Source organism: Heptranchias perlo, chromosome 8, assembly GCF_035084215.1.
Source record: "Heptranchias perlo isolate sHepPer1 chromosome 8, sHepPer1.hap1, whole genome shotgun sequence".
Lineage (NCBI taxonomy): Eukaryota > Metazoa > Chordata > Chondrichthyes > Hexanchiformes > Hexanchidae > Heptranchias > Heptranchias perlo.
The window spans coordinates 11,325,815-11,353,006 of NC_090332.1; the positions used below are offsets into that span (position 1 = coordinate 11,325,815).

General features: G+C 39.3%; 1 protein-coding gene across 1 annotated transcript in view; it reads left to right on the forward strand.

Moving 5' to 3' along the window:
* cep170aa (centrosomal protein 170Aa) overlaps positions 1-27,192 on the forward strand; it is a 116,719-nt gene that overhangs the window by 2,281 nt on the left and 87,246 nt on the right. Inside the window, exon 2 of the mRNA XM_067988662.1 lies at positions 21,945-22,089. Within this exon, the coding sequence (XP_067844763.1) occupies positions 21,985-22,089 (105 nt within the window). The 5' untranslated portion in view covers positions 21,945-21,984. The remainder of the gene's footprint in view (positions 1-21,944; positions 22,090-27,192) is intronic.

Here is a 27,192-nt window from a genome sequence, read left to right on the forward strand (position 1 = left end):
GAAAGATGCGAGTTCGGGGCTAGGGCAGGGGGGAACCTTGGGGGAAAGTTTATTTTGGTGGGCTAGGGGTAGGTAGGGAAGCAGTCGAGGCAGTTCAATGGATGGTCTCAATCCTAGTGACAAAGTAGTCCATGAGCTCCTTGCACTTGTTGGAGGTCAGGGTGGAGGAGGCAGAGGAGAGGGGTTTAAGAAGACGGTTTGTAGTGGAGAAGAGAAGCCGGGGGTTATCTTTGCATTCCAGGATGAATAGTGAGCAGTTTTGGCAGAGGAGAGCAGGACCTGATGGTGCTTTATGTGGTCTAGCCAAATCTGGCGATGAATGGCTAAAACAGTTGTCCACCATAAAATTTCAAATCTGCATCCCTTAAGGGAGCGAAGGTGAGGTCCATACCGGGGGGGGGGGGGGGGAACGACGACCAGGGTGAGAGAGTAATGGTGTAAATGGGGACAAAGGCATCAAAAGTGGAGGTGAGGTTGTGATTGATCAGATCAGTAGCTGCAGAAATGTCGTGGTGAATGGAAGGCCAAAAGTTAGACAGCTGGGAATTTGAAAGTGCTGTAAATGACTTGGAGTGGGGAGGGGGGGAGTAAGTTTTTTTTTCAGGGGTGGACACAGAAGGAAGTGAAGTTGGGAGGGGGATGTGGGTGGAGAGGGATAGTAGGAAGTGATCAGAGATGGCCTTATCTGCGATTGATACGTATAGCACTGTTACAATTCAGACATTTTTTAAAAAACTATCTTATCATTCAGATGCCCTGATGATAGTTTCTGTAAGTGGACTATGTTTGTTACAATCTGAAATCTACAGCTTTTGCTTTCTGTCCTTGCAGAGATAACATAGCTCAGGTCTAACAATTAACTCTGATTGCAGTAAATTGGATCCTAAGGAAATTCCAGTACTATATCTTCAGTCTGTTGAATGACAGTAAATATTACACCCTAAAGTAGATTTGTGTGGGCAACTAATGCACTTAAATTTATAGAATTTAAGACATTAGCATCTACTAGAAAACACAGGTAGTATCTTAAAATACACTATGGAGAGCGCAATAAAGAAAGAATTTGCAATTGTATAATGCCATTCATGACCTCTTAGTGCTTCATTGTCAAATAAGTACTTTTGAAGTGCAGCCACTGTTGTAGGGAAATTTGGCAGTCAATTTGCACACAGCAAGGTCCTAAAGACAGCAATCAGATAATCTGTTTGTGATGTTGGTTGAGGAATAACTATTGGTTCGGACACTGGGAGAACTCCTCTGCTCTTCTTCGAATAGTGCCATAGGATCTTTTACGTCCACCTGAGAGGACAGACATGGGGCTCGAATTTAGCAGGCCTGCGGGTTCCCAGCGGGTGGTCCTCCGGGAGCGTCGAAAACGCGAACGGCGAAATTAGTGGGTTGCCCACGCGATCGTAGCAGGCAATCCACTAATAGGATCCAATTACCTGCTCCTCCGGGGTCCACGGCGCTGGCTTGCGCATCGGGCGGGCTGCGCATGCGCAGTACGATCTGTCAGCTGGAGGCTCTCTAGTTAAAGGGGCAGTCCTCCACTGACAGATGCTGCAACCAATGGGACAAATTGCAGCATGGAGCAGCCCAGGGGGAAGGCTGCTCCCAGTTTAATGATGCCTCACCCCAGGTATCATCAGATGGGGTGAGGAGGAGGGGGAGGACACAGATCTTCCCCCCGGCGGGCGGGAGGAAGCGGCCTGCCTCTGCCACCAAGAAGGCCTGGCTCGAGGTGGCAGAGGGGGTCACCTGCGCCACCAACATATCGCCCACCTGCATACAGTGCAGGAGGCGCTGCAATGACCGCAGTAGGTCAGCCACAGTGAGAACACGAAGTCTTTCCCCTACACTCCGTCTGCCACAACACTGCCCCCAGGGGTTGCCCTATGTGACGCGGTGGCCTCCTGCGTGGGTGAGGGCGCTCCCCCGTGGAGCGCACCTTGGCACCTGCCACAGGCTGCTGGCTGCAACACGCCTGGTTTGAAGGGTCCTGTTTCCCCCAGTGTGGGAAACTGACTGCTTTGAACGTAAAATCCCACACTTCCTCTTTTGACAGCTGCTTCAGCTCATTAACTGACCACAACGAGCAAGTTAAGTGCCCTCAAGTGGAACCCCGCTGGCTTTAATTGCCTGCGGGATTCCCACCAGCGGGGCTTGCGCGCGCAGCCCCGCACGTCAGCGCGGTACCCGGAAGTGGCCGGGATTTCGTCCGAATCCGGTCACGTGATCGGAGATCGGGATTTTCGGGGCCCCCCCGCTGGAAACCCGCAGGTAACCCGACCCTAAAATCGAGCCCATGGTCTTGGTTTAATGTCTCATTTGAAAGACAGCAATTCTGACCGTGCAGCACTCCTTCAGTACTGCACTGAAGTGTCAGCCTACATTTTGTACTCAAATCTCTGGCATGGGGCTTGAACCCACCGCCTTCTCGCTTGCAGGTGAGTGTTACCACAGAACCAAGGCTGATGGAGTTCACTGCTCACTCAATTCCTTCTTACAGCCTCTTGAAATAAGAGTTCCAGGTGAAATACATGAGCTGAATTCTCATGATACTGTGCACAACCTTCAGAAGTTCAGTAAGAAATAAAAATCCACAGAAAGGAGTTGACTTTTATCCGAAGAAGGAAAATGCTATGAAGGAAAACAGTTTCATTAATATAAAAACACACACCCCCTGCAATAATATTACCCTCTGACATATAAAGAATACATTTGTTGTGGAATCAGAACTCCCCACATATGCCTTTCATACTTACCAGCAAGCCATTTTTAACTTATGACAGCAATTGCAAAGCGCACTCCTGTTTAACAAACTGCCTATAAATAAAGTCCCAAGCAAATCCATTTGGTAGATGTTGCAGGATATGTGATTTTACACTGCTGTAATATCACATTCTTTTAAATGAGACAGCTGAGCCCCTTTTGAAGTAAAGGCCACAGGCTCAATTTTTCCATCACAGTAATTGAAATCCCAGCACACAACCATTGTCACATTCAAAACACAGGACCAGGTGACTACACGGAAAGCTGCTATTGCCACTCTTAAGAATAGATATCTCCTTTACAACATCAAAGCCCAACTGATTGTTTCTTTTACATTTCAAAGGAGTCATCTTTATAACCCTAATTTGGGGGGAAAAAATGATTTTTTACAAATATTTAAAAATAAAATATAAATGTTATGATTTGTGATGGGCAATTATTCCTCATCTAGGCTATCTAAGAGTAGTTGTAGTTTGGGATATTTGCTTAAGGTACTTTTTATTTTTTTTTAAATTATAGTTTAGTAATTGCCCAGGTTTGTAAAAGGAAATCATTCGCAGCTAGATATTCGGATTAAAGAAGGATGATGTCGCAAGAATGATTTCAGCTATGTACGTCTAGTTTGATGCATTAGAGAATGTGTTCTTGCATTTCACAAATCTGTTTTAATCATTTATATTCCTCTGTTGCATTGTAAAATTATGAAATATATCCAGTCCAATGACTAATAGACTTAAGGCAGTCTTACCTGCCACAAGGTATGGAGGTAGGGGAGAGGATAGATTTATCAGCACGTACATGCCTTGGTCTGCAGCACATACTCCTTTTATTCTTTTGGATCTTAAGATGTTAAGCTTGAGTTGGTCTGGATGCTAGAGTAGAGGGTGTGGTGCTTTGTGGGAGGGAGATAGCTGAGTGATTGGAAGGAACGATGGATAAGTTTGTGACTTTCTGAATTGTGAACTTTTTATTGTTTAATTGTGTGACGGAGTTTTTATTTTAGGGGTATATGATGTGATGTGCAGCTGTATCAGATTCTTTTTACTACAGTGTGATTGGATTGAGTATGTTTTGGTAAATGTTTTGTTATTGGGCAGAAAATATCTTGATAAATTTGTGTAGTATAATTGGTGCATAACCAATAACTGCTACTAAGCTGCAAAAAGTCTTTACTGTATGCCAGATGACTTTATTTCTCAATTGTACAAATGCCAGTTTTGAGGCTATCAAGTTAATTTTGTAAATTATGTGGAATATCTCATGCAAAGTACTGGAGAATATTTTAGAAGCTACTGTAGTTTGATAACTGTGCCATTATTATCATTAAGCATGTTATGGCCATAAAAAAAATACATGAACATCTTATTGAATCTGGATTTTTTTTTTACTTTGAATGTAGAGTGGGACAAGATCCCTTTTGTCCTTTAGTTGCAGCATCCATAGTGATCAGATTGTAATTCTGCTGTCTATTGGCAACCATGGGAAATGCACTGATAATTACTGGTAATTTTGTTCTAACTGCCCACTAACAGATATTTGACCTGAATTGATACTTAGATTCTTTTCCCCCCATTTCCCTCTTCTCCCTCCTTTTGGGAAGTTTACAAGAACATGAGGACGGCCATTCAGTCTATTTCTTAAATGATGCCGGGGCTCTTCCCGACCTGGAATTCCCATTCTATGTGTTGATCACTCTTTGTGTGAAGAAGAAATTATAGCCATCAGTCCTGAATTTGCCTTTTGCTAGTTTGACTGTGGCCCTTTGTCTAGGCTAATGATTTAAATTCATGTTCTGGATTTACCTTCTCTATACTGTTTAATATTTTACACCCCTAATAAGGCCTCTTCACAGTCACCTCCTTTCAAAGCTGAAAAGCCTATATTTCTCCAGACTTTCCTGGTAACTCAATCCTCTAGTGCCAGGTATTACTTTTCTGGCTCTTCTCTGCACTACCTCCAGTGTTTAAATGTCTTCCTTATGTCTTGGTGACCAGAATCGGATACAGAGTTCAATGTATGGTTCAATGTATGGTCTGACCAGAATACTACATACTTTAAGCATGATTTCCTCCAACTTATACTCTCCTGTTTTGCTTTATAGTTCAGCATTCTATTTGTTTTGTTGATTGTTGCTTTGCAGTGATTGGACATGTTAAGCGCTGCGTCTACCAATATCCCTAGAGCTCTTGATTGTCGCCATTTCAACACCACTCATGGAGTTCTTACATCACCAATTTTTCTTCCTCTGTGCAGTAATTTATCAATGTTAAATTTCATCTGTTAACAGTTTTGGCCAATTACATATTTTACTTCTCTGGCTATCACTTCAAATTTAATTATTTCCCTCGGTTTGGTATTATTTGTGAATGTGACCAATTTCCAAGGAGCTTCTGAAACCAGATGGTTTACTGTAAAATAGAAACAGTAAGGATCCTGAAAACATTGATCTCTGGAGCATTTAACTCAGCACTTCCCTCTCATCCTCACTCACTAAACGATTTTTTTCTGCTTCCTCAACCAATTTCTCATCCGTTTTCATGTTGTACCTGGAATCCACCCGATTTTAAGCATAAGTGACAGCCTTCCATGCAAAGCTCAGTCAAAGCCTTTCTACAGGCCATTTGGAATTTCACTTGCTCAAAAAAAGGCAAGGAGGTTGGTCAGACAGGATTATTCCCCTCTGAATCCATGTTGCCTGCTATTTATAAGGTTATTGCAGTACAGATAATTTTCCTCTCTAGTCTTGATAATTGATCTCATTATTTTCTTTGGTATTCGGCTGATGGGCCTGTAGTTGCCCGGCTCTGTTTTATCATCCTTTCTGAAAATGGTGTTAGTCTGTTTTGTATCTGTTGGGACATCTCCAGTGTTTGACTCCCTCAATCACTAACAACATCTCTCAAATCTTATTCCTTGACTTTCTTAGTGCTTGTCGCATTTCTAGGTTTTTATGCCAGACATTTTCTTTGATTCAGTGTCACTGGCCACTCCCATAAGTGGAACTCAAGGCTCCTACAATGCTGAGTGCAACCTTTTCCTGCTTAATATCTAGATAAACAATAAAGAGATCCAGGGATTGCAAAAAAAAACTGTTACTCTGCGCACCAGCTACTTGAATGTATCGTGTGCCACCACATGATTCTCCTTTTTGAAAGTGAAACTGAATATACACTACTAAACCGAGACTTGGGCTCTAAACCAACAAATCAAATGAAACCGTTAAATGAACAGTGACAAAACGGTGAACCATACACCACTAATTTCTTGGATATACTAAAATAATAAAGCCGCCACTCACTTTCTCTCTATAAATGAACTTCAAAACAGAAGCTCCTTTTTCCACTGTGAAATAAGCTGCAGTTTGAAATTGGTCTAGCTTCCCTGCTGGCCACCACATATAGCACCTTTCTATTTATTGGAATGCTGAAAACTATAAGCAGGCTAACCACAGAAATATAATCCAAGCCCCTTTGAAGGTATACTGAAACAAAAGGCAATAGTCAGCTGCATCTTTCATAGTTGCATGAGATTAATAGTCATTCACAGGTTGTCAATTACTTAGGATGTTTGTCCACCCAAATGCAATTGGCACTTCTAGGCCTAACTGTCTGCAAGTAACACATCAAACTAAGCAAATTGAATAGAATGACACCTTAACAGCAAGGTGTCACAAGGTACTTCTTTAAAAACAATGCACCTCTGAAGTGACCCTTTTGCAAGGCAGACTGTAAAGTAAGTTGTTGCTATCTTGCAGAAAACAGCTAGCCATGGCTGATTTTAACCCTGTGTGACTTGTTTTTAACCTCTAATGCTATTTCCAGTAATAAGATATACAAGTTCAAAATTCAACACAGACAAATGTTTGTCACAATTCCATAGGATAAATACCACCCAGCCCTTTTAACTCTTCTTGGAACTGTGTCTTGGTTAAAATTGAAGCCTTTAATCCTCCTTGGATTATCATTGTTGGTGGCACATTGCTCATGTCTTCCTAGTGAATACTTGAAGGGAGTGTTGTTTATTACCTTAATTATTTTATGTTCATTTCTATTTTGGCCAATTGGCATACTTTAGGATTTCACCTTTTCTATGGTGGGACATTTTTCTATGTTAAATGTTGTATAAATGGAAGTTGTTGAATTGTGGGCGCAAACCCATAGTTTACAAGATGCACTAACATGCTGTGCCACTAATGGCTGTAAAACTTGCTGCATGTAGCAATAGATTTTACTTAGAACGGCTGGGTAAAAACATTATCAGTGTATTGGTAATGTTAACCTATTAAAATATGTATAAATGCGTAGGCTTCGAGGAGCTCCTGAACATTTACCTGAGGAAGGAGGAAGCCTCCGAAAGCTTGTGAAGTTAAAATAAAATTGCTGGACTATAACTTGGTGTTGTAAAATTGTTTACAATTATTAAAATATGGAGGATCACAGACAGTTACTTTAAATTTGGTATACTCTTTCCATATGCTGTTTTTGATGGTGTTACAAAGTGTTCTCTATGTAGTTTCTGCTGGATTGAAGCTTAGTATGAGGAGAATGAGTAACGAGACCTCCATGACAAAGTGCCTTAATGTACCAATGTATGTAGTTGGTTGGTGCAATGAGCTAGGTTAGTGCTATACTTCTATCTCTTGGACCTAGGTTTAAATACAGTCTGAAGGGGAGAAATTGATTCTTTCCTGACAGCAATAAAGATCTTTCATAAACTGGATAGTAAATCCAGTTCAGAATGACACCGTGGTAACATGTTCTGTTTCCCCAGAACGATCGTCCTTTTAACCAAATGAACACAACAGTTCACTTCCATTTTTGTAAGTACACCACTGTACTATTCCACACTATGTAATTAACTGTATAACCTCTTTGGTATGATTATGCTTAAAATAATGCTGCCAGCATTCGTAAACCAGGGCTGGAAGTGCAAAGCTGAAATTGACCATCAGTATCCAGTTACTAAAATAGCTGGATATGTATTTTTTGAATCGACGACTCCTGATAAAATGAAATAAAAGCCAAATCTCCTAAACCATAGCTTAGTGCTGGTTGGTTAACATTTCCGAAGTGTTTTAACAATGAAACCACTGCCTATGTTTACAGACAGCCCTTCCAAATGATCAATAGTTTGTAATCCTCTTAGGAACAAATCTTATTCAATTTACTTAATTTGAGGCAGTAATAATTGGATTGCATATAATGTAGTTATTTTATCTAACAAAAATTCTGGATGTGGTATTCTACTTTCCTTTCCATTTTTTGTTACATTAGGTCAGTAGAATAAAGGCAATATTGCTTGACAGTGAAATATTTCTTTATGCACTCCACCCTCATAACCTAGCACTTAGTCAATAATTTTGTTTAACGTGGATCATTCAGTGTGGCATGCAACTCAAATGACTAGAAAACAGGAGCCAAGATCTAGGTGCCATTAAAATAGTGGAGTGCATTTGTTTTATTAAACAGATTATTCTGTTCTACAGGGTGCATGTTAGTGAACAGAAATTAATTTGTTGAGCAACCATTATAACTTCATAGCATTCCCTGTAGGATAAGAGCATGTCCCTGAACAACTTGAGTTGACTTTCTTGTATTTTTCCATCTTCAGAATAATGCCTTTCTTTGTACAGTGCTGAGTTGTGTTACATTAGCATACAGTAGTTATGGGTCTAATCTTTTTTAAAAACAATATAAGCTTGTATACTAACATTTGGTGATGTTTAAAAGTACCACAGATTTAAATTTGTTAAAATGAGAAAAGTCTGTTCTATTTTAGATTTTCTTCTACTGCACAGTTTAATATAGGTTTGACATCAGGAGAAGTAATTGTATTTGTTACCAGGTGCATTTTGGCCTTGCCAGTAGGTTGTGGGGTGAGACAAATGGAGAACTGTAACGTGGTCTCTCCTACGGAGATGTCACGGGCAAGAGGTCACGTTCTAGTTTGAAATACAGGTGAGATTAATGTCAGGTAGGTGAAGAGGTGAAAGCAGAGACTGGCAGGTAAGGAAGCAAGATCGGAAAGTAAAGGTATGCTAGCAGTAGGGATGTACATTTGATTATGTAAAGAAATTTTGTAGTGCGAGGGCTACAAATGATTTTAGTGGAAGTGAATAGTGAAAATTATCACATAACCTTGAAGCAGAAAACTTGTTCAGTTGAATGCATGATGGAGTTTTAAAACTGATGTGCAGTAATGTAACTGCTGTGAATATTTTTAAAGTTGTTTCAATTTTAACATCTGAACAATGCATTTTGAAACCGTGAATAATTGACCAATAAAATTAATAGTATTTAGTATAGTTTCCATAATAAGTCTAACTCCTATTGAAGCACGAAGATACGTCATTAGTTGTAATGGCTTGTAAAGTACTGTACTTTAAATTAAACCACTCCTGGGACTCTCTTACATGTGGCAGAGCTGGTTGTGTATACAGCTTAAACGTTTGCATAGTCATGCCATAAATCAAAATCAGAGTTCTTTTGTGGCATTGGTCTCTTATATTTTCCAATATTGGTGCAAATTGAATTTTCAGCTGGATATTTTGGAAGTAATTGATGGCATTATGAATTTAGAATAAAGCTTGCATTGGTGCAGATAGCTTGGACTTTTGAAGAAATAATAGTGCTAAGATGGTAATTTCATGCAAATGAAATTTATGGAGGTTTAAAGAATATGAACAGATGGCAGGAATCGGTTATTGGCATTTCAGTTTTTTATAAGAAAGAGAACAAAATGTGTATTGCTATTTACCAGTGGAGATCATGGTGTTTCTTCCTGGCTGATATCTGTTAGTGATTAAGGTTGCATTGTAGACAAATGTAATGCTACACGTTACCCCACCAGCGAACAAATGTTATCTGTTTTTAATATAACGGGTCAGTTGCTGTCTTTTCTATGTTTCTACCTCTCTATCTCTTTTTTTTTGTTTGTTTTTTTTTTGGTGATTTGTATATTCTGTGAGACCTGGCAGGTAACACCTGTCTGTCTGCACACTGATTGCCTTGGCAACGGGCAGTTGAAAAAACTGTCTGTACTCACCAAGCATTGTTCTGTGAATTATAAATGCGATTTCATTTCGAGGATTTCATTTTCACATCGTTCACCTGACGAAGGAGGAAGCCTCCGAAAGCTTGTGAATTTAAAATAAAATTGCTGGACTATAACTTGGTGTTGTAAAATTGTTTACAATTGTAGACAAATGGTTGAGATAGCATTACAGGGTTATGAACATGCTCATTTGATAAATCCATATGGAACTGAACCAAAAGGAAAGTCTCAGGTTTGATCCCTGATGTGTGCTAAGTTGGCTGGTCTTAGCTAGGGTGCCAGTCTGGGTGCTACAATTGGCCTAAGCACCCCTCAGCTATGGAAGGAAAAAAATCCAGTAAGTTTTCCTCCACCTGATGATTGTAATGGGGGCACTGGGTGATGATAAAATCAGTTGTTGCTGTGATGTAACAACTGGTCTTATCATCCTGTTGAGTATACTATTCACACTTACAGTTCAGGCTCCTAGTGGCCATGGAACCATAGCCCAGCATGAGTCAGCTGCTTCAGGAGGAGATGAGAGAATTGGAGGAGAGGGAAGAAACAAAAGACATAATACTGTTTGACATCATGAAGTGGTTTATGTAATTATCAAAACCTTGAAAATACTTTTTTCTAAGATATACAGTTTAATTCTTAAAATACTTGAGTGTCTGTGATTTCCTTTTGCAGCTTTATCTTGCACGATCCCTAATAATCACACTCATTATGGTGGGCAAGTGTTTTTTGTGATCATTTCCTGCCATATCATGGGATGGGAAGGGTGTGTTTTCTTTTACAAATGAGGAGCTATTGCAAATATGGATTGAAGATAGAGATTGCAGAGCCAAATGAATATACGTATATGATGCTTCCATGTATGTAGAGATTCCTGTATTTTATGTTACCTCATGGCGATCGGCGAAAATAAATGAGATTTTTTTTCCCCTTCTGCATTAAATCTTTGGATTTTTTTTGCAAGAAAGCTTCCCTTTAAACAAAAATGATCACAATATCGAAATGGCCGCTGCAACAGAAAGAAATTGTAAATGGGGATTATTTTTTCTCTTGGTATCTGAGACCGTCTGGTTTGTGTTACAAATAGTATTGTGACAATTTAAAAAAAGCTAACAGAATGCAAGCCAGTACAGTAGAATACAAGTCTACAGGAATTAAGTCTTCTGTTTGATAACTATGTAACAAAAAAAATGATGTATTTGCATAGGAAAAGGTACAGAGAGGAGCAGCCAAACTGTAAAGAAGGTAAGTTGTGACTAAAGGTTAGAGAAGCTTGCGCTTTACAGTCTGTGAAGAAAGTACGAGGGGAACGGAGGTGATGGGGCTAACTTGGCTGGAGTATATAAAATATATTAAAAAGTACACAATAAGAACCTGAATTTTACTTCAAAGCAAGCCAGCAGTCTAAGAGCAAAGAATACAAAGAATTCCTAATTTTGAAAAGTGCATTTAAAACTGATATCAGGAGAAACCTTTTTATTCAAAATGCTAAATGTTTTGAATGATGTGCCGTTGAAAACATGGAATTGGTCAAAATACAGTTGGATGTTGTGGTGAGTATTAGGGCAGTAGAGGCTAAGGTCACTTTAAAAAAATTACTTTTCTGTGGCATCCTTGTGAACTTGGAGGAGCAGGAATGCTCCCCCAGGCTCTGCAAGGAGTCATTGGGCCTCCCCAGCCCTGGCCTTGTATTTCCCTCCCAGCACAGGCATCGGCTGCCAATGCCCCTGCCCAGCGCTAACTTCATGGTGGGAGCCATTCTCTTGCATCCTGATGTCCTCGGGCTCCCACCTGCCAGCCCTGGTGTCACTCCGGCCGGTTTTGGGTGGGAGACTGTCCTGGATTATTTAAATGAGGCCTGGGAGTTAAAATGGCCCTGGCTTCACGCTGTGCTTCCTTTGGGGGTTTCCCTCCCACTCCACACCCCTGCCAGCCCAAACATGCCCCCAGTTAAAATCAACCCCAAGGTTTCCTGTTTGTCTTATCTACCAGTTTTTCTTTCTAATTTCTCTGGTCTAGTTCATTTTTTAAATCTTATTGAAATTGGCCTTGTTCCAATCAAGTACCTTTATTTCTGACTGTTCGTTATCCTGTTCAATTTTTATACTGAACCTAATTATGTTATGGTTGCTGATTCCTAGATGTTTTCCTACACTTGTATTACTACTTGTCCCACTTCATTTCCTAGAACCAAATCCAGGACTGCTTCCTTTCCTGTTAGATTTGATCTTGAAAGCAATCCAGGACAGATTGTAGAAACCCTCTTCCTTCTTTGCCACTAAAGAAAGAAACACCTATCTTTCATTTATATAGTGCCTTTCATGATGGAGCACCCCAAAGCACTTTACAGCCAATTAAGTACTTTTGAAGTGTACTGTTGTAATGTAGTTACTTTACTTTTCCCCAACTTAATCTTTGGGTAAGGTCACACATTATTATGAACCTATTATTTCTGCATGTATTTCTGTGTTGTCTACATATCTCTTCCTCTGTCTCCTTCCCATTGTTCAGTGGTTTAAAATACAACACCAGTAGAGCAACTGTTCCTTATTATTCGTTGACCCTAATCCAGAAGATTCAGCTTTTGGACCATTTCCTGTTTTCTAATGGTATAATGGAATCTTTGATTAACACTGCCACCCCTACTCTTTTTTTTTCCTTATTCTGTCCCTCCTAAATGTTTTGAAACCAGTAATGTTTCACTCCCAGTCCTGCCCTAGCCTGAACTATATTATTGTATCAACCCCATCCCATAACAGTTTGTCCTCTAGCTCACCAGTTTTATTCATAATACTTTGTGCTTTTATGTACATCCAACTCAAATCTACCTCTTTTACTTCTCTTAATCCCACCTCCTTCTGATTTACTTTGCTGCAGTGCAGGCAAAAAACCCAGCAATCCTTTCAGCAATGTTTAGATACAGTGATGGGAAGGAAATGTAGGTTCTGTTTGGATGGATGAGTTTAAATGGGCCAAATGGTCTTCCTCTTCTGTACCTATGTTGTGATGCTTTTGAACCAATTGGATACAATTGAGGGGATGAAATGTTGATAATTCCTGATGAGACGGTGCACAGTTATATTGTGCAATGGAGAGTACAATTCTTGTGACTGGGATTCTCTGAGTTTGAACTAAACCACTTCACTTCAAGGACCATAGCAAAACCCAGAAGTGAGTTGTGCTCCTAGCAGCTGTTTACCGAACAACGTTGGTTGAGAACTGTCTGATTGCATCCCTTTTAGCTGAAGAATACAATAGAATGTGTTGAAAAAAAGTTTTTTAAAAAACAGCTTGAATATTTGACATTTTTACATGGCTGTAAAACGTTATTTAGATTCTAAGCAAGCTTCAGAAGTATCTTTCCTCGTCAAATCGTAGGTTCTTTTTGAAAGTGGACGGTCTTGAATTGGTGCATGTTATGTTTGTATATCTTGGAAAAGCCATACCATCTTTATAACCAGCTTTTAGATTCTGAACAGTTACTGATGTCCTCTTCTGGATGTCGTTCAAAATGGTATTGGATCATAAATGTTTAGTAACTTATCAACACTAACTTATCAACTTAAAGATGGTAATGTTGATGCGGTTTCTCTTGTTCAACTCTATTTTCTTCTGGTGTTACAGTAGGTGAGCTATACCTCCAAACATGTATATTTCCATAAAAATGAGCACTTATGGCTGTTGTGAGTTATAATCCATTAGATGTTAACCAGATGGAAGTGATTTGCTTACACCAGATATATCCCCAAAAAACAGCATTTTTGGGAATATTCCCTTTTTGTGCTATGATGAGGTTTCTAATTACTGCTTTTGTGAATTAAGCATCATTTTAAATATATAAAGAATAAAATTTGTGGTAAAGTTTAGTGCTAAATATTTGAAAATGTTCCCTGTTTCATTTTCCCTGATCCACCATTCTTTGGTCAAGGTGGTAGGCTGGCAAGTTGTTGCCAGGGCTGTGCCAGTGCACTTTTAAAGTTGCTCGGAGGTGTGTGAGAATAATCCAGGCTGCCTTGTTCTTTTTTCACTTCCTTTTTATTTATCAATCTAATAAATACTTGCCAGCAAACTGAACACTTCCATTCTTTGGCTAGCCAGTATCCTTATGTAGCACTTGGTCACAGGTGAATTGCAAGGGAAAGCTCTACTGCAGCAATATTGAGCCTTAATTTCTGGCTGAATACTGCTGCAAAAAAGTGCAACGCACTGACTTATTGGCGAGCAATGAAGTAATGATGATGTTGGCCAGTTACAGGCTCTTGCATCATCCAACTGCTGCAAATTTTATCCAAAGATATTGCTATTAATGTTTTTCTAAGCTTGTCCTGATTCTATGAGGATAAAACAATTGTTGCAGAAAGAATTAATGCTGTTTACTTTCAACATCTTCATTTCTTTATTTTAAATATAGCTATACGATTATAGCAACAATGTAAATTAATCTGACAAAATTGGAACATAAAGGCTTATTGAGGCTCCCATACTTTTTGTAAATTAACCAGATAAGCATCACAAAAGGCTCAACTTTTTTGATTAAATAATGATGGCACAGAAAGAAATAAAATTGCAGTCCTAGAAATGGAAGAAAAAAGTGACTTTTTTTAATCTAAAGATTTGAGACTATCAGCTTTCCAGATTGGTTGTGAGGCGCAACATTCAGCTGATGCAATTCTTTTATGTGGATTAGACTGCTTTTAAGCCACAGAAACAAGAGAGTCTTTGTGTTTGGACATTAAGGGGAACTGAAATCCTAAAGAAGTTGCATTCATTTCTATATTTTTACAATCATCTGTGAACTGAACTGAACTGTAGATGGTCTTGAATGACTTCATTTTTATGACGGTGAAAGCCATCTGACCAATTTCGGCAGGCAGTAGTATAAAAAAATGAGAAGTTTATTATATTGTTTTGTCACAATTTTGAGGATTACCTAAATGAGGGTGGACATGAAAAAATTATAGCTTTGTGCATTGTAAAAAAATTGTCATTGTTCAGTAGCATATGGGGAGAATTAATCCTTACTCTTGTCCTTGAAGAATGAGATTTTTTTAAAATAATGTCTTTCTAGATCAACAGACTAACTTCATTAGATCGATACACTGCAGGAATAGCCTACAGTTGTCAACTGGGAAAATCACAAGAATATAATTTAATTTTAGGATTAGGACCTTATGACTTTCCCTTCCAATGTAATGTAAAGGTGTCTCTGTTGAGCTGTTACACATAACTTTTTTTTGGTACTGAGACACCCCTTTGTTATCCCTACATTTGAAGAATATTTGCTGCAATGCATCCGTTATGTTTTAATAATAATCATAGAAACTCTTTTCTCACTGTTTTCTGTTGGAAGCTAATTCATGTAACATTCAACAAAATGAAGATTTATCCATATGACATGTTGTTTTCCTTAGATATAGAACAGATCTAGAACATTTCAGCCAGACTTTTCTGAATTGTCTTAGTTCTGAATGTGGTAGCTTTTTGGAAATCTGCAACACCCTCCAGCCTCTGAATGGCAGGAAGTTCAAGATTTTGACTTTGTGTTTCTATTTGTGAGCTGATTCTAATGTCATCCTTCTGTGAGCAGAACTGCAAAAAGTCTCGCCATGGAATTGAAAGATCTGTTCTTCACTTTTTTTATGAAGAGCTCAAGGTTGGGGTTTCAGACCTACAATCTGACAAGAAGAACCCCTCTTTTTAGTTGTAGAATTTGTCCCTGTCTTTCACCCGAAGTGTTCACATTAAATGTAAAAGTGCCAAGGACCTGGAATCTTAAAGACTTGCCAGGATTGTTGAGCTGTTGTTGCAGTAAGCTGTGAGGGTCATGTGCCCTGTAGTTAGACGTGTCCGTCACTCAACAAATGAAAGTAACCTGCTTTCTCATTCGTTACATATGACTCTCATATCATTGGGGCAATATAAATCTTATTTATGGTCCAAGTAGCACAAGTCACGAGAGATTTCGCAATCATTTTGTCAAGAGTCTCATGCTGACTGCATTGATGTAGCAGAAGTCTATAGCTGCATAACCACAAACCTGCAGATCAAGGTGCTTACAGTTACTTTTGAAGGATGACTGGCTGGATGATCCGTTGGAGGTTTACAAAAGACTGCAACAACAAAAAAAGCCACCCCAGACAGCTTCTAAGGGAATTTCACATTTTGTATTGAGATTCCTCACCTACAGGTTAAGGGAGGGTTTGAACTATCAGGTATTGAACCATGGATTCAGGTGCATGAGTTCAGGACCCTGCGAACTGAGTGGCTTAGTTCACTGATCTAACAATCGAGCCACAGCCTCCAACAACATAAGAACATTAGAAATAGGAGTAGGCTATACGTCCCCTCGAGACTGCTCCGCCATTTAATAAGATCATGGCTGATCTTCTACCTCGACTCCACTTTCCTGCTTAGTCCCATATCCCTTGATTCCCTTAGTGTCCAAAAATCTATCAATCTCAGTCTTAAATATACTCAATGAGTGAGTATCCACAGCCCTCTGGGGTAGAGAATTCCAAAGATTCACAACCCACTGAAGAAATCTTTCCTCATCCCATTTCTAAATGGCTGACCCCTTATCTTGAGACTATGACCCCTAGTTCTAGACTCTCCAGCCAGGAGAAACAGCCTCTCAGCATCTACCCTGTCAAGCCCTCTCAGAATCTTATGTTTCAATGAGATCACCACTTATTCTTCTAAATTCCAGAGAATATAGGCCCATTCTACCCAAGCTCTCCTCATAGACAGCCCTCTCATCCCAGGGATCAATCTAGTGAACCTTCGTTGATCACTCTCTAAGGCAAGTATACCTTTCCTTAGGTTAAGGAGACCCATACTATATACAATAGGGGCCAAAATTATACACATCAAGGATGTTATATGTCCAGTATCATTCGGCATTCAAGTACTTTTCTGCCAAGGGCTAGGGCATTACATCAAACATTTTGGTCCTAGAGACTGATCACTTTTACATCTTGAGTTGACATTTTAACTGTTTATGGTCATTTATTGGGGTCACTAAGTATTTCTGTCTCTTGCAAACATACTGGTATCTTGAATGAACAGTCTGCATTTGGAGGTTGCTAATAGGATCTAACAAACCAGGGTTAAATTTCAATGCCTGTTACTTTGTGGTTTCTCCCAAAGATTCTGTTGAGTTATATCCTATCTTGGATCTGTAACTACTAACCAATGTGCTTTGAAAAGAACCTTGAATCAATAACTTTACTGTTAATTATCTGGCACTGTTGCCAGCTAATAACTAAACTGAAATTGTCAGTCTCTTATTTCTCCTTTTTGGCCACCAAATTTTCACTATTCTGAGTTTTAATGGGGTGCAATCGAAGTATTAAACAGCATCTAAGGAAAAAATGACAAATCAAGCTGTCCTGATCAGTGTCAATATAAATATGTTTGCTATTCATATCAGTGAACTGGCACCAATGGCTGCAGGTTGTCCTGGGACTTCAGAAAAAGATTATTTTCAGTAGACTCACTCCTCTTTATAGAAGGAAATCAGTGTCACTTCATGGGTTCTGTTTTTTTTTGCACAAAATTTAAGGAAAATGTTTAAGATTACCAGTAGTTGGATTCATATTGCACACACGTAATCGGAAAAATTATGCTGTAAACTATTATCATAGAATTGTTACAGCACCGAAGGAGGCCATTCGGCCCAATGAGCCCATGCCGGCTCTTTGTAAGAGCAATCCATTTAGTCCCATTCTCCCACTCTTTCCCCGTAGCCCTGCAAATTTTTTCCCTTCAAACATTTATCCAATTTGCATCCACTATCCTTTCAGGCAGTAAATTCCGATCATAACTACTTGCTGCATTTTAAAAAAAAGTTTTTCCTCACATCGCCTTTGGTTCTTTTGCCAGTCACCTTAAATCTCTGTCTTCTGGTGCTCGATCCTTCCACCAATGGGAATAATTTCTCTTTATTTACTCTATCTAAACCTATCATGATTTAGAACACTTCTGTCAAATCTCTTCTCAGCCACCTTTGCTCTGAGGCGAACAACCCCAGCTTCTCCAGCCTATCCACGTAACTGAAGTCCCTCATCCCTGGAACCATTCTAGTAAATCTTTTCTGCAACCTTTACTAAGGCCTTTACATCCTTCCTAAAGTGCGGTGCCCAGAATTGGACTCAATACTCCAATTGTGGTCGAACCAGTGTTTTATAAAGGTTCCAACAACGTTCACCTGAGGAAGGAGGAAGCCTCCGAAAGCTTGTGAATTTAAAATAAAATTGCTGGACTATAACTTGGTGTTGTAAAATTGTTTACAATTATAAAGGTTCAACATAACTTCCTTGCTTTTGTACTCTCTGCCTCTATTTATAAAGCCCAGGATCCCATATACTTTTTTAACCGCTTTCCCAACCTGTCCTGCCACCTTCAAAGATTTGTGCACATTTACCTCCAGGTCTCTCTGTTCCTGCATCCCCTTTAGAATTATACCATTTAGTTTATATTGCCTGTCCTGCCAAAATGTATCACTTCACACTTGTCTGCATTAAATTTCATCTGCCATGTGTCTGTCCATTCCACCAGCTTGTCTATATCCTCCTGAAATCTTTTACTATCTTCCTCACTGTTTACTACACTTCCAAATTTTGTGTCATCTGCAAATTTTGAAATTGTGCCCTGTACACCCAAGCCCGAGTCATTAATATATATCAAAAAAAGCAGTGGTCCTAGTACCGACCTCTGGGGAACACCACTGTATACCTTCCTCCAGTCCGAAAAACAACCGTTCACCACTACTCTCTGTTTTCTGTTACTTAGTCAATTCTGTATCCATGGGTTTCAGTTTTACTGACAAGCCTATTATGTGGCGCTTTATCAAACATAAGAACATAACTGCTTTCCAAACTACCATTACCAATTTGATTTGCCCAGTCTGTATGCAGATTAAAGTCCCCCATGATGACTGCATTTCCTTTGTTACAAGCTCCTATTATTTCATGATTTAATACTCTGTCCAATGGTATTGCTACTGTTAGGAGGCCTATAAACTACTCCCACCAGTGTTTTCTGCCCCTTGTTATTTCTAATTTCCACTCATGTTGATTCTACTTCCTGATCTCCCGAGCCAAGATCCCTTCTCACCACTGTCCTTATGTCATCCTTTTATTATTAGGGCTACACCCCCTCCTTTTCCATTCTGCCTGTCTTTTCTAAATGTCATGTACCCTAGAATATTTAGTTCCCAGCTTTGGTCATTTTGCAACCATGTCTCTGTAATGGCTATTAAGGCCAAACCCATTTATATCTTTTTGTGCAATTAATTCATCTGTCTTGTTACAAATGCTCCATGCATTCAGATAAAAAGCCTTTAACTTTGACTTTGGTAGGAAGAATAGAAAAACAGAATATTTTTTAAATGGTGAGAAACTATTAAATGTTGGTGTTCAGGGTGTTGTCATACAAGAAACACAAAAAATTAGTATGCAGGTACAGCAGGCAATTAGGAAAGCAAATGGCTTTTTGGCCTTTATTGCAAGGGGGTTGGAGTACAAGAGTAGGGAAGTCTTACTACAGTTGTACAGGGCTTTAGTGAGACCTCACCTGGAGTACTGCGTACAGTTTTGGTCTCCTTATCTAAGGAAGGATATACTCGCCTTGGAGGCGGTACAACAGAGGTTCACTAGATTGATTCTTGGGATAAGTGGGTTGTCCTATGAAGAGAGGTTGAGCAGAATGGGCCTATACTCTCTGGAGTTTAGAAGAATGAGAGGTGATCTCATTGAAACATATAAGATTCTGAGGGGGCTTGTCGGGTTGATGCTGAGAGATTGTTTCCCCAGCTAGAGAGTCTAGAACTAGGGGGCATAGTCGCAGGATAAGGGGTCGGCCATTCAAGACTGAGATGAGGAGGAATTTCTTCACTCGGAGGGTTGTGAATCTTTTACATTTTCTACCCCAGAGGGCAGTGGATGCTGAGTCATTGAATATATTCAGGGCTGAGATGGATAGATTTTTGGACTCTAGGGGAATCAAGGGATATGGGGATCGTAAGGGAAAGAGGAGTTGAGGTCGAAGATCAGCCATGATCTGATTGAATGGCGGATCAGGCTCGAGGGGCCGTATGGCCTCCTCCTGCTCCTATTTCTTCTTTATCAAACGCCTTTTGAAAGTCCATATACACCACATCAACCCCATTGCCCTTATCAACCCTCTCTGCTACCTCATCAAAACACTCGATCAAGTTAGTTAAACACGATTTGCCTTTAACAAATCCATATTGGCTTTCCTTTATTAATCCACACTTGTCCAAGTAACTTAATTTTGTCCCATAGTATCGTTTCTAAAAGCTTCCCCACCACCGAGGTTAAATTGACTGGCCTGTAGTTGCTGGGTTTATCCTTGCACCCTTTTTTGAACAAGGCTGCAACATTTGCAATTCTCCAGTCCTCTGGCACCACCCCCGTATCTGAGGAGGATTGGAAGATTATGGCCTCTTCAATTTCCAGCCTTTACTTCCCTCAGCAACCTAGGATGCAACCCATCTGGGCAGGGTGACTTAACTACTTTAAGTACAGCCAGCCTTTCTAGTACCTCCTGTTTATCAATTTTTAGCCCATCCAGTATCTCAACTATCTCCTCTTTCACTGTGACTTTGGCAGCATATCCTTCCTTAGTAAAGACAGATGCAAAGTACTCATTTAGTACCTCACTCCTGCCCTGTGCCTCCATGCGTAGATCTCCTTTTTGGTCCCTAATCAACGCCACCCTTCCTCGTACTACACGTTTACTATTTATATGCCTATACAACACTTTTGGATTCCCTTTTATATTAGCTGCCAGTCTATTCTCGTACTTTCTTATTGCCCCTCTTATTTCCTTTTTCACTTCTCTATTTTCTATATTCAGCCTGGTTCGCACTTGTGTTATCAACCTGACATCTGTTATACACCCTCTTTTTCTGCTTCATTTTTCGTCATCCAGGGAGCTCTGGCTTTGGTTGCCTTACCTTTCCTCCTCGTGGGAATGTACCTAGAATTCACCTGAACCACCTCCTCTTTAAAGGCTGCCCATTGTTCAGTTACAGTTTTGCCTGCCAATCTTTGATTCCAATTTACCCGGGCCAGATCTGCTCTCAACCCACTAAAATTGCCCTCCTCCTCCAATTAAGTATTTTTACTCTAGATTGCTCCTTGACCTTTTCCATAACTAATCTAAATCTTATGATACTATGATCACTGAACCCTAAATGTTCCCCCACTGACACTTGCTCCACCTGACCCACCTCATTCCCCAGAACCAGATCCAGCAATGCCTCCTTCCTCATTGGGCTGAAAATATACTGATCAAGAAAGTTCTCCTGAATATACTTCAGAAATTCCACCCCCCCCCCCCCAACTTTGCCCTTTACACTATTACTATCCCAGTCTATATTAGGATAATTGAGGTCCCCCATTATCACTACTCTATAGTTCTTGCACCTCTCTATCCTTCCCACTAGTTATACTATTATCATGGTTTTTTTGAATAAAAGGAAAAATAATTGCAAATTAATGCTGGAGCTTTAATATTATGTTAAAGAATGCTGAATGTGGAAAATACTCCTACTCTTACACAAGCCATTAAACCAGTTCCCTAGGAGGCTGTCTCTTCTGCTGCAGATGGTAATGTATTCACATAGTAACCATTGAGTCTGTTATACAGCACATTCACAAATGTCCTGAACAACAAAGCCACTATTTCAGTGGCTGAAAGCTATACTTCTGTTGTGATGCAATGATTCGGTTTACAAAAGACTCTTGATGCTATGTGGGAAGAATTTGTAACATGCATAACATATCTCCATAGGAAATTAGAACATTTTTAAAAAAGTATTTGCATTTAATTGCTTTTGCTGTTGTCTTTTTCATTGGTTAATTTTCAGAGGCTGCAAGTATCAAGCAGCTGCACTTTATAACAGCTTGTGGATAAATTTCCAGCCATCTTCAAATCCAGCCGACTCTGTCATTTCCTGTGATGGCTTCTGACATCTGGCTTTCATCTGCACACAGAATCCAGCAACGTTTATGGAAGGCTGCATTGTGTGCTTCTAGCAGTACTGTGAAGAATAAGTGAACCTAAAAATATGAATTGTATTTTTTTTCTTTCCGCAGGATGACGTAGCCTTGAAACAGGATTTAGTAACTGCAGAAAATGAGCTTAACATCCTGGTTTTTGGTGAGCAGTGGGGGCACACGTCACCGGCTGCCACGTGAGATGATCTTTGTAGGCCGGGATGACTGTGAATTGATGTTGCAGGTAACTGCCTTAAGGAATATTTTCTAACAAGGTTTTAGATGCAGTTTTATGCTATGCACACAACTGAACGCAAACTGTCAGCAAGATAACTCAGTTTAACTGACCTTTTTTTGCACCTCTTGAAGACATTTATTAAAATAATTTATGCAGTTTACAGTAGACCATATTGAACAGTAAGAAATTGAAACTCTTTCGACATCAGCTTGGCCCTATGAATATTTTTTCCTCACTCTATATATTCAGCTTGGAAGAGCGAAACAGCAGGTCTGAATGAGCCCATTACTGCCACATCCTAATATTTGTGTGGAATTCAACTTTACTGACTTCAACTTTAGTTAGGCTAGTGGTACAGTGTTTTTATTTAAACATGGATTCATTACCATCTTTTTGTATGTCAGTTCATTTCAGTTTTTATGATTTGCCACAAGAGTTAACTCCAAGTGTTTTCCAGCATTTCTAAAGCTTTTGTTTTCTTTCCCCTCCTCTTAATGTACTTTTATTTTGGATAACTTCATGTTTAAATTTTTTCCAGATGGCCAAAGTATGCAAAGTCCTGCAGATACGAGTGAGTAGGAAGAATATATGAACAAGTGTTGTTTTTTAGGATTGGAGTTTGTTTCCTAAAGTTGTGTGTCACATTTTAGTGAAATAGAACTTTTTTTGAAAATTGTCGCAAGAATATACTACAGTGTGACTCAGCACTTACACTTGTATTCCTTCTCCTCCCTCAGCAACAAATATGTGCGGACACAAACTCTTTAATTTGAAATGGATGATGAGTAGAAATTATTACCCATCATTTTCAAGGTTGCATGTTCTCTTTTTTTATTGTGCTTCACTTTTTAATACAATAACAACTTGCATTTATATAGCTCCTTTTAACATAGTAAAACGTCCCAAGACGCATTACAGGAGCGATTTTCAAACAAAATTTGACACTGAGCCACATAAGGAGATAGGTCAAAGAGATAGGTTTTAAGGAGCATCTTAAAGGAGAAGAGAGGGTTACAGAGGTGGAGAGGCTTAGGGAGGGAATTCCAGAGCTTAGTGTCTAGGCAGCTGACGGCACGGCTGCCAATGGTGGAGTGATTAAAATTGGGGATGTGCAAGAGGCATACATAATTCTTTTTGCAACATATAAAAACATAATTTTTGAAGTTAACCTTGTGGCCCAATGTATTCAAGTTGGTCTGAAATAAATGTGTTAAAAGAGGGATTAGGTGATGATGTAGTGTGACTCGCACAAATGGATTTCAGTCTAACTCGGATAGTTGGGATAAATATCTCTTCTCTCTCCTAGCTTTAAGGATTCTAAGTAAAAAGAGTTTGGAAAGTCTCAACCCAGTTTTTCATGGACATAGGCACAAAGCTCAAAATCTGATCCTAATTTGGAATTACATTGGCAATCTTGCTCAGAGAGGCCATAAGAAAACTTGGTGTGAGAGGTGGAAATGTTGCATGGTTGCAATATGTAAGGTTCTTCTAGGCACGTTCTTGAGTAAATTAAAGGAGAACTTTGTGACTGGTTGTGCGATACCTAACCTAGAAGTGTTTGGTGCTGGCACTGAAATAGGGATAGCATTTTGTTCTCCACAGTATTCTGTAGCTTGTTGAAAAAATAGTCACCAAAAAAAAGGCAGAAAAAGAAATGTGTAGTTTTAAAAATGTCCAATATCTGGGTGCCCACCCTACTCAGCAACCTTTTGGCTCAGTTGACTCTGATAGAATTTTTATTGTAACTTTTGAAGTTGAATAAACTAAATACAGTCTACTCTTGTTAATTCAGTTGTTTTTCTTCTACCCTTTTCAAAGTAAGCAATTACAATAACACAACACAGGAGACTTTTTTGGTGCTAACAAATACAAATTATCCAGTATATCATAGAATGATACAGCACAGAAGGAGGCCATTTGGCCCATCGTGACTGTGCCGGCTCTTTGAAAGAGTTATTCAATTTGTCCCAGTCCCCTGCCCTTCCCCCACAGCCCTGCAATTATTTTCCCCTGCAAGTATTTATCCAATTCCCTTTTGAAAGTTATTATTGAATCTGCTTTCACCGCCCTTTCAGGCAGTGCATTCCAGATCATCATAACTCGCTATGTTTTTTAAAAAAAAAATTCTCCTTATTTAGCCTCTGGTTCTTTTGCCAATTACCTACCTGATTAAGTGACTTTGAATTAACAGAGGTGGACTGTAAGGGTCTCCAAACTCACTGTTTGTTTACAGTCTGCAGTACAGTGCCTTCTTGTGTATTCTGAAGAGATATGTATGAATACAATAAACAGTAATAGCGTTATTAGAATGTAGTGAGAATGTGGGCTGGAATTTGGGCCTTGAAGAAAGTTGTGTGGTTTGCTTTTATGACTAGAAGTGATCTAACCTAGCCGTTTAGCTTTTCCTCCAAGTAACTGTCCAGTTTAAATGCTGATGTAACTTTGCCGATTGCTGCTTGTTCTTCTAAAATTCCTACTCTACATGTGCAGCTTTGCACCTAAAATATCTGAAGCTTCTGCACTTAACCTAGTTTGGCCGCTGTGTATACTAATATAATAACACTAGGCTGTCCAATTAAAAGCTTACTATAATGACTTCAAAACTATTGATGTCTTTTGCTGAATCATTTAAATATCATGATTTTATAAAGTGTAATAGATGTGCCAGTGGAGCACATCTGAAGATGGATCTGCTGCTTCTACTTTTAGACTATATCAAGTGTGTTTTGGATGGGTCTGAGTTGTCTGTCTTGTTCAAAATTTTCCTACTTATTGTCTAAATGTGAGCAGAAATATTGCAAAGTCAAAATTGGGAAACTTTTATCTATCTAAAGTCAGTGTTAGCGGTATATTACTCATTAGTTTTATATGCATGGGCATTTTCTACTTCAGCTATTCCTGGAACATTCCTTAAAAATAAAATTCACTTTGTACCCATACAATCTCACTATGTCAGGAAAGAGCAGCTCCACAGATGCCATTTAAACTGTGCATTCATTGACTCAGTGGAAGGCTTGCTTCAGCTGTATAGGGAAGGCACCTTGGCTAGGTTTTTCCATAACCTCCTTCTGCATACAGCTTTACTTTCCTGTTGGTTTGCCCTTTCATCAGATACCATTTGCAATACTAAAATTGAGAGATTGATTCTAATTTGTTTTACCAATGAATGCTTTAACTGTCTGTTTACCTCAATGCAATATGTGACTGACTAATTGCTTCAAAGATTCAAAAGAAAATAGTACCTTGCAGTTTTGGACTTGCATTGCTCTAGTGCATGTAATGATCCAATGAAGACTGCCGATCACCTATATGATTCTTACTCATCAATATCAGTCAGTCTATGCAAGTAGAATATTCTGTATTCATTCTTTTTCATGGCAAAAAAGTGCATGAAATACCTATCAGGTAGATTTTGTCATTACTAATTTGGTTGAAAATATTATTAAATGTACTCTGGGCTTTTCAGTACAGTTGAATGTACATAGAATTTTACAGCACAAAAAGAGGCCATTTGGCCCAATAGGTTTATGCTCCACACGACCCCTTAATCTTAATCACTTAATATGTATAAAAATGCTTTTTCCTTCACTGCTTCATTATTCCTAACAGAATAACAATAGTCCTTTATGGTATATTTTTAGTGTGTAAAATTTACACTTTTTCTATAAATCCTGACTCCTTTATGGTTATGTTTTAACTTTCTATTTTAATCCAGCACCAAATATACAGTAACTGGACTTTTAAAAGTATTGAATCTTGTTCAACCATATCCAATTGTGATTTACCAAAATTAGACTCCAAACTACTGAATATTTTATGGGACTTTGGACATTCATAATTAATATTATAAAATAATAGAAATCCTGGAGGAAAGGGTGGGGCATAAAACTGCAGTTCATGCTAAGTTGATGGGGTTGTACTGAGTAAATATTTCTCAAATATCCATGCATGATGTGAGGGTTAGAAATATGGGAGGAGGGGTGATCTTGTGAGGATCTCCTGTGTGAATACATTGTTTGGCTCCTGACACAAAATCACAAATTCAGAAAAACAAACCTCTCTACTTGCATTTCACAGAAGCAATAGTGAAAGCTTCCTGAACATAATGTAAAACTAGGTAGAAGCAAAAATGGGACATAGACAATATTCGAACAAACATTTGGGTGAATTGCTAAATCTCATTAACAGTACCCTTCCTGAACACTCTCTTCCTTTCCTAACTTTTCGAGTCCAGTTGAACAGCCACTGCAATCTTTCCCTGGGCTGTAACTGAGAACTGGACTGGGATTACATTGATGATATCCTGTAATTCAAAAGATAGAGTAACATGTGACCTGGGAAATTGTAGATCACTTAGTCTAAAAGTAGTGTAGAAATCCTTCAATTTTTTTTAATGCATCGATTACTGGCATGATTTGCTTGTGCTCAGAGCAGTGCAAGTGGTCTTGGTTTTGGGGATTAGTTAGCTTTGGGTTGGAATGCAAAGTCCCTGCTTACAAGTGGTCAAGTTGGTTGGGGTTGTCATTCACAATCAGTGGGTGTATTGCTGTGCTTGAGGGGAAGGGACAGTTTGCACTGATTGAGCCTCCAAGAAAGGTCAAAAAGAGTACCAGGGCAGGCTATTAGTGTTCCACCGGATTGAATAGCTGCCTGGTGTTGTCCCTCAAGTAGCAACCTTGTATAAAATCTCCTTGCAAATACAGGGCTGTTGCGTTAATTAAGCAGACTAATGGTAACCTCACATCTTACCCTACTGGTATAAAAAGAGCATTTGCAAACTATTACACCGCTCCACTTCTCTAGTACCAGGCTTTGCAATGAGAAACTGCACAACACCTATCCAACCTCGTCTTCTAACGCTCTCAGGAAATGCACAGGCATTTGATGCCCCAATTTTAGCCACCAGACAATAAAAAGCTTCCAATCTAGGAAAGCCTCAAGGCCTAATGACTGCTCTGAGTTTTACATGGCCACCTGCAATCCTACTGAAACTCCTCCACTATGTGCAGGAGACAAAGATTTTTCCAGATACCTTCTAGGCAGTCATCATTACATTTATACATAAACAAAGCCAGGATTACACTCCATGAATGTCATAGAAACTCATAC